The sequence below is a fragment of the Amblyomma americanum genome, chromosome 2 (genome assembly GCF_052857255.1).
Source record: "Amblyomma americanum isolate KBUSLIRL-KWMA chromosome 2, ASM5285725v1, whole genome shotgun sequence".
In the NCBI taxonomy this organism is placed as follows: domain Eukaryota; kingdom Metazoa; phylum Arthropoda; class Arachnida; order Ixodida; family Ixodidae; genus Amblyomma; species Amblyomma americanum.
Window position 1 is genome coordinate 9,169,410 of NC_135498.1, and position 11,935 is coordinate 9,181,344.

The window sequence follows — 11,935 nt, forward strand, 5'->3', positions numbered from 1 at the left end:
TGGGGCTGGTCCGTACCCGGGCTATTTTCAATAACCGGGGCCGTAATGTGTGCCGCAGTCGATGCTGATGCCATGCCGCCGTCGAGGCTGCTCAGCCCCGGTAGGGCCAGCGAAGCCCATGCGTCTCCTGCTTCGGCCACGGCCGACGCTACGTCGGCGTTAGGGTTAGCGTGACTCTCGCCGCCTCAAGATTTCAATGTCCCGTAAGTGGAAATAGATTCTACTCACAGAGATAAAATTGGTGTTCAGATGGTCCTCGTAACTTCACGGAACACATCCAATAAACACTTTGCATTAAACTCGGGTTTTCCGGTCAAAAACACTGACGATTCACGGAGCCCATGCAGAGCACGTCCGCGTTCCCGCGCAGTTCACTCCGTAGTACTCAAAGAGCGCCATAGCACAAGGTATTTTCGATTACTCAAGGTGGAGTCAAAGACCCATTTTCCAAGCATTTCACCCCTCATAACCCGAGTACCAAGCCAGGGCAAAGCTTGTACCCATTGTATACCACCGATGGGTGCCCGGCGGCACAGGGGCTCAAACCGCGCACCTCCCGCATGGGAGGTGGATGCTCAACCATTGACCACCGCTGCGGTCGGGAATAATTGACTGCAAATGATTTTGTATTGATAGGGTGGCATGCGACCCTACGCGAACGCAAAAATTGGGTACGAGTAAAGAGAAAACACAGTAACTGCCTTACCCCCCCCCCCCCCCCCCCCGCCTCTTTTAACCGAGTCGTGAGGGAAGAGTGAAGGGGGGAGTGAAAGAACACTCAGTGCCACGACGTGAAGGCAGGCGCAATGAAATGACGTCACCAGCTGGCTGCACTTCACTATGTGTGCGTTGTGGGGCTACATATATTAAATACAACCGCGTTGTTACAGCTCGTGCTTTCAGGTCGTGTCAACAGCTGCTGCCAAGAGTATCTCTTGTTAATTTGGGGGCTCATTTCACTCGAAAGCCTGTTTTCACAAATTGTTCGGCGTCATGCCATTGTTAATTTACCAGTAAAGAGCGCTTGTACGCATTACGTACAAAAGCCAAATCGGCGTTCTCGAGTACCAACCGAGGAGCCACAGCGCCGCGCACAACGGCATACGGCAAGTTTAAAACGCTGGCGGTGATCAGACTGCCGCTCACGCGAAACGAGAGGCTTTCAACAAAACCAAACCCTTTAGCCTGCGGTGGCTGCGCACCAAGTGTAAAGGGCGCGCGGTCACCGAAACCGATCCATCCGCTCGGTCGCGCCAGGAAAACAGGCACGCTGATAAGCTAAAGTCAAGCAACATTTCAGCACCTCGGATACTTGAGAAGCAGAGTGGGGCGACCGCGGTTGTTTATCACGGGGCGTCCCCTTTCTGTTCTCGCACCACGCTAAACAAGCGGAACACAGAGTAAGGAGAGAGAAAGAGAGAGAAGGGGGCGAGGAGGCAGAAGGAGACAGCCACAACAGAGACGTGCCAGAGAGATCCAATATACCATCGTTCACTGGTCACGAGGTGGGCGCTTACGCAAACGACGCACAGCGACCAGTACTCTTTTCCAACGAACCGCGGGCAAGCGCGGCGCGCTTCCAACAAGGAGAAAAAAAAAAAAACGAAACGCGCGAAACGAGACGGGAGAATCAAAGCTGACGCGAGGCGAGCACACCAAGACGCGCACGCAAGCCACCCACGGGATGCTGTACGGAGCTGCATCTGGTGGGCGCGGGAAATATGGCTGCGTTTGGATGCCTGCCGAAATAGCCAAACGCCGACTGGCACCGCAACGCAACGAAGTTGCCGACTCGCTATACGTCGGTGCGCGCTGCAAGCGGCCAGCGTTGTCACAGAAATGGCAAGCCACTGTTTGGGTCACGCACACAACAGAGCTACGTCTTCTCGAACCATTTTCTCGACCTCCATTCGCACTTCAACGCGCGAGCGTCTCGACTCTCGCCACACATTAGCTGCCACCTTCCAAATGGCAGCGGAGTTGTGGTATACATACTGGGCGCTTTGATTCAGTAGCGATAAATTAGGACAAATTAGAAAGTATTAACAAGAACATTAACATCCTACGTTCGTTCTTCCTACTGAACGATGTATCCATTTGATTTGGCCCACAAACTCAGCAGTTTGTAGCTACTACGGCATTTTTGCAAAAAAAAAAAATGATTACAAGGAAACGCCCTGTACATAGTAAATACCACACGTGCCACGACAGATGAATCCGTCTCGCGAAAGCCTCTACATGCCGAGGAGGCGCGAGACAAGAGCAGCTCCTCGCGCCCGCTGAAGGTTGCGCATATTACATGACGCAGCACGATGGACCGCGACGCCACTTGTAAACGCGCGGCGCGTACGCGCTCATCCCGACGAGCGCGCGCGGTTGCATAACTGAACAGGCCCGACCGCGCGCCGGCAGCGGACGACCACGCCGCTGACTTCTCCCCGGCATCGTGCCCGCCCAAGTGGCGTGCACCGTCCGTCCGTCACACTGCTTGGCTTACTTCGAATACACAATGAAAATTGAATATTGTTTTTTGGGGGGGGAGAAAATCGACTATTGTTTACATCGCAGGGCGCGCATGCAACGAACGGGAAGCGCCTGTGTGACCCAAGCTGCCGAGCAATGCTTTAGGCGGCCTGCAGCAGTCGTAGCCATCGCTAGCGCGTGGATAAAAAATTTAGGCCGTTTAAAATAACGCGAACGATCACCGGATATACTTCTGGTTAAAGTGAGTTGAAAGAAGTACTGGTCACATCGGAGAAAGCAGGGACAATTGGAGAGAAGCGCCGGTCATATACGCGACGTCAGCGAACCGGCTATCAAGTGCTTAGCAGGCGGGCGATCGCGTCGGCGCCTCCTACGTAGTTGCCTCACTGCGTAAACAAGCAAAGGGTACAACCGGTGTACAAAGGAGAAGTGATGATTTAAAACAAGTAAAGCGCAGACTGGAGTGCCGTCCTCGTCAACGCAATTCCGGGAAAATTTCGCGCTCACGCGGTAAATGCTTAGTGGTGTACTATTACCTTCGAGCACTCGTTTAGAGAATACACGAGCTATTTTCTAAACAAGCAGCAGAAACAAGCGATCGGCAGATCAACACAGCGGAAGCCGTCGCACGGTGCGGGCTGTGGTCGCGTTTCGAAGCATTGTAAATCTCGAATGTCACCGCTGAGCTCCGTCGACTCGAACATCACCTCAACCGAATGCCGTTCAAATACTTCGTGTAGCAACAAAAGTTCGGCGGTCGAGTCGAATGACATTCGGTTGGAAGGCACTCGAAATGCCCGTATAGCAGGAGTATTGATAGGCTAAATGTGAATTACCGTAAAATCCCAAGAAGCGTCCCCATCCGTTGACAGAGGCGACGACATCCAGCGCACAGCACGAGAGACTGGCAGTTACACACGCGGGATGTTCGGCTGCGGCGATGACGTAGTGGTCTGATGCAGTGGCCGGCGAAGCTGATCTGATGCTCACGCCGCCGCGGGCTCGAAACCCACTCGCGGCCATAGAATGTTTTGCACAGCTGGTCATGAAGCCTGCTGTCAGGTTGCCCACAACCTGCAGGTGGCAAGGTTGTCACCTGCCAGAGGCTTCGGACAGACAAACATCGCGTAAATCTGAGATTGGGGGCTTTAGTGCTAGCGCACCAAAAACCGTCATGTCCGGATGAATCCTCCACCTGCCAACCGTGGGAGGTGGTGTTTAGGGGAATTTCCCTCTCTCTCTGGACTAAGAATGAAAACATGGAAATGATTCAGAATAATGGCTCGAGAAAATTTAATGCGCCTGAAATTGCTGAAGAGAACCAATGAGGTGCGGCTGTAGACGCCAAAGCGAATGCTATCGCATTTCTCCCGCGTCAATCCAACTGACCGCCCCTAAACAAGGGCGCGCATGCCAGCCCAGCTAAGTCGCATTTAGCCCAACCAAGTGAATCGGGAGGTGAATGACTGGTCGCAACAGGTTGCTCGGGGAGAGCAACCTAGGACCACTACTCGATTTTATGAGCGTGAGCTCTTAGCCATCACGTTTCTCGATTCCTTGGGGTCTGCTACCGCCTCCCTTCGGCCTGAAATTTTCGAAGTTCGAGGAATTCAAGATGGCGGCCCCCACGTAAATCGATATAGCAACCCAATTGGTGACGTCATTAGTATATAAAATTGGTGATTGATTAGTGAGGTCACTGGTATATCCAATTGGTGATTTATTGGTGATGTCACTTTAAAATCCAAGAATCCGGCCAATAATGGTAATTAGTTGATGACGCCATTAATTAATCCAAGATCGCGGCCGCTTTAGGCCGCCACGTGACTACGACGCCACAATCCAAGATGGCGGCCAAATTCGGTTTCCAATGATGACGTCAAAAAACAGCTAACGCTCGTTACTTCAACGTCTTCCAGACGGTGGCGGCATCTTTTTTTTTTTTTAACTGGCTTAAATTAAGCTTGCTATATAGCTTGGTGGTGCGGGCTTCCTATCAAATTTCCGTACATGTTTTCTTTGTTTTGTTTTTTTAATTAAGCCTGCTACTCTACGTCCTCTAATGGGAAAGAAAGAAAACAGCCGAGATACCAAATGGCTCACGCTAAGAAACGTAGCGTGTGCAATAAGTAAGGACGAAAGCGAGCGAAAGTGCTAGATGAAAGAAAGCAGGAATGTGTGAGCAGGGTTGGGGGGCAGCCGTATATCAAACAAACGTCAGCGGTGTATCAACCTTCCCTCACACGCACCCCTTCTTCTTTACCCGTTGATCAGTGAAGACGGGCCAACGAGACACAGCTCGAGGTCGACAGAGAGGTGCAAGAAAAGCAGACAGTCGAACCAACGCTTTCTTCTCGTCTAGGCGAGGGCGAAACCACGTGCAACAACAAACCAATGCTCGCGCCAGCACTAGAGCGGCTAGCGACGGCGCCGCCGCACTCCTTTCCCCCTTTCCCTCGTCTCCTTGGCTTTTCGCGCCGTTCCCCCGTTTCAAGTGTAAACACGTCGCACAAGGCCCAGAAGTGGCGGGATTTCTTTGTCGTCGTTTCGTTTCTGGAGAGAAGATCCGCGCACGCGACGCACTGAACGCGTGACCCGGCTGCAAAGTTCGTTGCACGAGAGCGCGCTCTGGAGAAGAGGAAAAGAACGCTGCGGGGCTGCGATATGCGAGAAAAAAATATAGCGGCCGCCACCGTCTGGAAGACGTCGAAGTAACGAGCGTTCGCTGCCGCCATCTTGTATTAATTACTGATGTCATCAATTATTACCATTACTGGCCAACATCTTGGATTTATAAGTGACGTCACCAATCACCAATTCGATATACCAATGACCTCACCAATAAATCACCAACTGGGTTGCTATATCGATATATCGATTTACTATGGGGGCCGCCATCTTGAATTCCTCGGACAGAAAATTTTACGCCGAAGGGAGGCGGTAGCAGACCCCAAGAAATCGAGAAACGTGCGAAACACAGTTCAGTTCGAAAAATACGGAACGGCCTCCGTCGCCGCGGACACAAAAGCGCAAAACCCGTCTCGTGCACAGTACGCGACAGTGCGGTGGATCATCACTCGTCGCACTGGTAGCGTCCTAATTTCAACAGTACAAGCTCGCCGAAACACGGGAGAAAGCAATCAACACGTGACCGGCTATAGTTAGCGGATTTTGCCTTGGGCGTCGTCGTCGCTACTTGTCTTTCACTTTTGCGTAATCTTGCGGCTCATAAAAGCTCTGTTGTCGGTAAAAATGATATTTTGCCATCTCGAGAGACTATAATCTGTCGATCGCGGCAGGTATTGCATTAGAGATGCGGATATGTACTGACATTTGAGGACGCAAATCACGACGTTCCACTCCTTCTCTAAGAGCGAAGAATGTAATTAATGGCGTATTCAAATTGGTGGTCCGGAGCAAGCTTTTTCCCGTGTTTCAATGGGCGATTTGGTTTCAAATGCTGGGTTCTGATTGGAAGGCGACGGACATCTTGCTCCTTAGCGGATTCGGGTAGCTGCTCCGGATCGCCAAATGGGATACGTCATTAGTCAGTTTTACTTCCTGGAATGGCGACACTTCAGTTCCGGCACAGAGGCGCATGCTGTTGTCACACATGCAAGCACGCACACAAAACACCTCACACTCGTTGCTTTGGAAAGCCAAAGTAGAGGCAAGTGTTTATACAGGTGAGGTTACAGCGTCACGCTGACTTCCTTGCTGCTAAGGACGGTGAATTTTCTTTAAACTTGATTTCAACGTTCTTCCATACCGATATGCCTGCACACATAACCAGCAGTCTGCAAGTTCATAAGACGGGGAAAGCTGCACTCCTGCAATGGTGGCTACCCCTGCAGTCCCACTTCAAGTTGGAGGGAACCAGCACTGTAATGCAAGCTTGCCCGCGCTGAAAGCTGCAACCAATACGCAGCGTCATTTCGGAACACTTTCAGAAATCAAAGCCAACTCCATATTGTAGCACCCTCGTACGAATTCTATAACGGAGGGTCCGGGGGCGAGGGCGCGGAAAATCAGCAACTGCAAGCATTTTCTAAACTGATAACGCGCCTTCATTATCAGTTAAAACTAAAGTACGTAAAAGCCAGGATTGTCTCGGCAAAAAAAAAATAAACTACAGGCGTAGATTCAGCTGCAAGCGACCGCGCAGCTGGCTGGAGAAAGCAGGATATGATGCTTTTTTGTTTTTCCTTTACGAAGTTTTAGCACAACCGGACGCTTACGCTCGGCAACTCGTTGCCAACCAGCTGGCCAGAGGGGCCAGGTGGGGACGCGCACCTGGCGCTACGCAAGCGCAGTACAGCCCGGCTTTAGTACGCACCCGCTGTGCTAAAATGCGTCGCGGGGCCCCCAGAAACAGCAAAACGGGACACGCTACAAAAGGACTCCTTTTCGTTTTCCCGCAAAGACCTAATTGGACGCGTTTCACGAAAACAAATTGGATGAAACTATTGCGCAACTTGCTCCTGTAATCACGAATCAGAATCTTTTTTTTTTTTTGCATGTATACGCTTGGGTTGAGCTTCTGCTCCTTTTCTTACCATCTTTGCACGATGGGTAAGAAGCGGGAAAACGGTGAGCGCGGGCGCTTGTTGAGAAACAAATTCATTCCAATTTTTCCAACTCAGGAACGGAAACTCTGCAAGTGGGCTCCGCATCAGACCGGACCGACGGGGCATTGCTCAGCGCGGCGAGGACTTTGTTGGCTTCCGATCGAAGTGCGGCGGCCAAGCAAAAGTCCAGGCCTAACAGCAACCGGAACTCATCACGGCGCTGATACCAGCCCATCAAAAATTATTTTCAGGGTGCTTACTATTCGTGAAGAGCCGAGCACGGTACAAGGCCGACACAAGCATCGTGGTACACAGAGAAGGATTGCGGAGAGCGCGGAGCGGAGAGCGTAGCACGCTACAGCTGCTAGTCAGCGCCTGTGTTGTGTTCTCGCTCCGTCCTGTGTTAGTGCTGTTCCTAACACGATCGTAAACCAACAAGCTCAGCTCTCCACTCTTCTTACTATTCGCACTGCAGCCTGCAGGAACGCGACGGGGTATAGCTTTCAAATAACTAGCATTTTTTATGGTGCTTTTAGGGTAACGCAGTGCATTGCAAGGAAAGAGAGCAAGGCCTGTAGATGAGAAGGGGAGTTAGCGAAGACAGGGTGGCTGAATTTGTCGCAGGACAGGGTTAACATTGGAGATAATGGAAAATGCAGTCGCCCTGCTGTGGACGTGACTGGGCCGATGATCACAGCGGCGTTCCAGCCATACTACGTTGCCCTCAACAAAAATGTATTGCACATGCCGGCTTCCATGCATCTTATGCCACGCCCACCTTCTCCCCACTTCTGTCGTTCCCCGTCAACCTCCCCTAGTCTTAAGAGCAGCACGCCAGAGACGTTAGGTTCCGGCCGACGTCTCCACCCTTCCTCACATCAAAGCTTTCTCTCTCCCGGCCTGACTCAGGCGCATTGCGTTGCTGTGCCATGCAGTAGTAAAGGCGGGCTGCTCAAGAAGCCTGACTCAACGACATCGCGCCGTTGTTCTGAACGGAGGCTGTATACTTGCACTCGCACACGGCAGCCCGGGCCTGACTCACCTCAGGAACAAAGCCATACGAGTCACGACGAGCTTCTTCGGCCACCGGTTCTCGAGAGTGGCAGAAACACGAAACGCGACCGGACGATATCCGGGCCAGAAGCATTCGCGACCAGTGTACGGAGCCCGCTGCTCGCTGTCTGTCTGGCGGGAGCGGTGGGGGGACTGCGCCGCTATCGCTCTCGGGGCGTTTCTGCGGCCAGCGAGCTCGCCCTACATGCGGAGCCCGGCCGTCGCATTAGCCGATTAGCGGTTCGCCGCAAAAAGTAATCCCGGGCTGTAATTCACGCGCCCAGCACGAGTGTCCTTCGGCGGACACAAAGGGCCTCGTATGCGCGCCGGGCGCACTTGGCGATTCCGCAGAACCGCCAGCGAAAGGACAGAGGGCGACGGGACGAAGGAACTCCTCCTGGCATTCGTCTGCTTCTACACCCTGTGCGTTTTTCTACCGAAATATACCAGAGCGAATGCAATTTTCTTTCCTAAGCTGCAACATTGGCAAGCGCTGCAACATTGGCAAGCGCTGTAACCGAGAGACGCCACGTACAAATAATGAAACACTGCAATGGCTCCACTCTTAGGATAGGGCAGGGGCACGCTAGAAACGATCACTTGAAAGCTACATGTTTCGAATTTCAGCACTTTGTAAAAAAGACACAATCCAGGAGATAAAACCAACAGAACCCTTCTCCTACGTGAAGTTACGTGCAAATTATGAGCAACGAATTCGTCACGAACGAAGTGAAGCAAGGCCACTACACCCGTCTTTCTCTCCTGTCTCAAAGCTTCATGTGAACTGCGTGCTGCGCGATCTCAGTGCACGTTAAAGATCCCCAGGTAGTCGAAATTAAACCGGATCCCTCCACTACGGCCCCTCTTTCTTCCTGTCTTCTTTCGCTCCCTCCTTTATCCCTTCCCTTACGGCGCGGTTCAGGTGTCCGCCGATATGTGAGAGATACTGCGCCATTTATTTCCTTTCCCCAAAAAAACTATTTTCCAATTCCGTCAGAAATGCTACAGAGCAGCGCGGCTTCGGACTAATTCCGGCCATGCGGCGACGGGAGGAGGGTGCACCAATATACGGAAAGGAGAAACGAAAAAGAAGTACAGACAGAAGCACCGGTGTCACAACATCTCACCTCCACAGAAATGAAGCCGCTGAGGCCAGAAACGCAGCGTGCGACATCGTGCCCAAGAGCGGAACATGGACCCGCCAAGCCAAGGAGGTGGGTGAGAACTCGGGAGTCCATATACGGATCGGTGCAGCCCATCAATCCAATCGCGGGAGCGTTTCGAATCGGAAACTGACAGGCCACTGAACGAGCCTTAGTGGACAAAGTCCACTGAATGATAGCGCACTACAGATTTCGTTATGCGACTTCCCGAGCGCTACTCGAGTAGCTGTCGAACACATTTTCCCGTCGGAACAGCAAGAAATCGCCGCAAATTCCACAAATGTCATCAAAGGCTTCGTGCTGCTCGTATGGCAAATTCGATTCAATCTTTTAATATTTTTTTCTCCTTCCTCGTGGACTGATACACATGACATTAAAATTTAGCGTAATGTCGAAGCCAGTTTTCATTCTTTTTTCCTAGTACTTGCTAACGATTTTGCTTCTTCAAAACCTTGTTTATACTACACATAGATACCCCCGAAAGCAGATTATTGGGCAGCCGTCGCCGCAGCTCAGTCGGTAGAGCACCGGACACGAAATTTGGAGGTCGTGGGTTTGGTTCCCGCCGGCGGCATGTGGTTATTTTTTCTTCTGCTTTCTAATAAATGGCCTTAATTAATTTCACACTGATGAACACCACTTTTAAAAATAGAAACATCCCTTGTGCTCCTTGGTTTCGGTGACTGTTGGCTTCCTCCATATATTATATAAGTTATATAACAAAATTAGCTGGCTCGCGAGAAGCTTTATGACTTTCGCTTATAATGCGCGGTACTCTTCGTTTTTCGATGTTCTCTGCAACTGCTATACGCGCTGCGTTAGTGCTGTGTGCCTATGGAGGGGTAAGGCCATGGCTAAGGTGCCCAGTCTAGCCACCCTACCATGGCTGAGCTGTATTCACAAGTTTTTGTCATGGCAGCTACACTTAGCGAAGTCAGTTTTAGTATGCAAGCTTCACGCTTTCTGGCTTGCCTCCTTCTTATTTCACCAGTAGAAGAAATGTTGATCATATCTGACTTAGCCATACAGCTGCGTTCCTGGGATAATGTGCTGAGTTGTTCCGATATAAAAGCAGAGTCCTGCAAAGGTTCTACCAGTTCTACGTCCTACATTATCGAGTCGTGGTACAGGCGCCGGTTTCATCCGACATGCCACAAGAATGCGACACCTTCGAGGAGCAGACCGGAAAGTGCGGTAAGCCGACGCGAAAGCGAAATGAACGGCGACACAAAAGGCGGTCGCCCTCTCCCCGACCGATCGGATGGTGTTCGCCCCGACAGCAAAGGCTCCGATGCGACGAGGATGAGGCGTCGAGTAACGCCCCGACGGGATGGCAAAAACACACGCGCCCGTCGGCATCGGCCCCTCGCATCACTCCCAAAACAGTTCGCACACATGCGACGGGACGCGAGAAAAATCAAGAAAATTAATTCCCCACCTTTAGCAAAGGAGCAAATCACTTCAAAGGAAAGTTTCTCCCGAACGGTGGCAGATTTTTGCTTGTTTACAAGCAGCAAGTTCGGCGGCATTCTCAATGCAGCGAATTTTGCCGCCTGCAAAAAGCGAGGAGGCAGTCGCGAAATTTTTTTATTTGAGCCTAGGCGCAGGATTCTCTCCCTTGAAATGCTCGTCACATCTCACGGAAGTTTAAGGAGCGGCAAAACATCGCTAAGCTGCGGCAAACACAAAATCGGAGTTGAAGGAAATGAAGTTGAAAAAGAGCGCTGACGAGTTTTGCGCGATACCACTCGCGAAGGAACAGCAATATGCGCTTTTCACAGCCTTCTTTCATGCTGTAATAACAGAGTGGAGCGGAGAGGTAGTGCTAACCACCCTGTCAGACAGAAAAAATATAATTTTACTACATATGTGAGAGGAAGCACTAATAAGCCAAGGCTCGAAGCTACCAGTTCTTGTTGAGAGACCAAACTGGTCACACAGCTCGCGGATGTGTCTCATATGCCCCGCGAACTCGAAGAACTGCTTCCCGACGGTAACTTGTTCGTTTGCCAAGCACAACAAGGGCACATACCATCACCAAAACAAAAGAATACAACGAAAAATTTTAGATTAAATTACCAACCAATGCGCTTGCTAGAATAAGAAAGCGTCGAAACACAACTAAAACGTGACTGTCGCGGCGATGGTATGTCTTTCGGACCGGACAAACTCACTAGCGCGAGCACACAGCAAAAAGAAAGGCAGACGGACCGCGGACAGACAGTTTGGGAGAACTTACTTTGCAAGTGTCACGCAGGCCGGATATCCATGTAGGAAGAACAAGGAAGGGCGCAGTAACGTGCAAAGTGTCGCTAAAAGGTCTCCTAACTGTGAGTCATGCCTCTAAGTACTCTTTGTATGTGTACGCACAACAGCCGCCGCGACAAAAAACATAAGTGCAAGCACCCGCCGCTCGCTCAACCGCACAAGCTTCATGCCAAATACAGGAAGTTGCGTTTGAGAACTTCCGCTCTCGTGACGTACACACAGTGTAGCCAAGCCAAAACGTTAACCAAAAAAAGTTTCGCTTTCGGTTTCGCAAAAAAGCAAAAAGTTTATTACATTTATTTTATATAAGTATTGTACCACTTTATCTTTCTTGAATAACTATTAGTTTTTATTTTTATCTAAAATTCAGCTAAATGCGCTCAGGTTGTTTCTCGATAG

The 11,935-nt window shown here is 50.9% G+C and overlaps 1 protein-coding gene across 4 annotated transcripts in view; it reads right to left on the reverse strand.

The window, feature by feature from the left end:
- Positions 1 to 11,713, reverse strand: part of Ack-like (activated Cdc42 kinase-like) — an 84,793-nt gene extending 73,080 nt beyond the window's left edge. Inside the window, exon 1 of one of the 4 annotated variants that reach the window (XM_077652979.1) lies at positions 11,508 to 11,713. Coding sequence is in view for 2 of the 4 variants with exons in the window: in XM_077652978.1 (XP_077509104.1) it covers positions 9,233 to 9,279 (47 nt within the window). In the remaining 2 variants the exon portion in view is untranslated. Of the gene's footprint in view, positions 1 to 8,094; positions 8,246 to 9,232; positions 9,295 to 11,507 lie in introns of those variants that run through there. The other 3 variants (XM_077652980.1, XM_077652978.1, XM_077652981.1) reach the window with 3 other exon arrangements.
- Between the last annotated feature and the right edge of the window lie 222 nt (positions 11,714 to 11,935).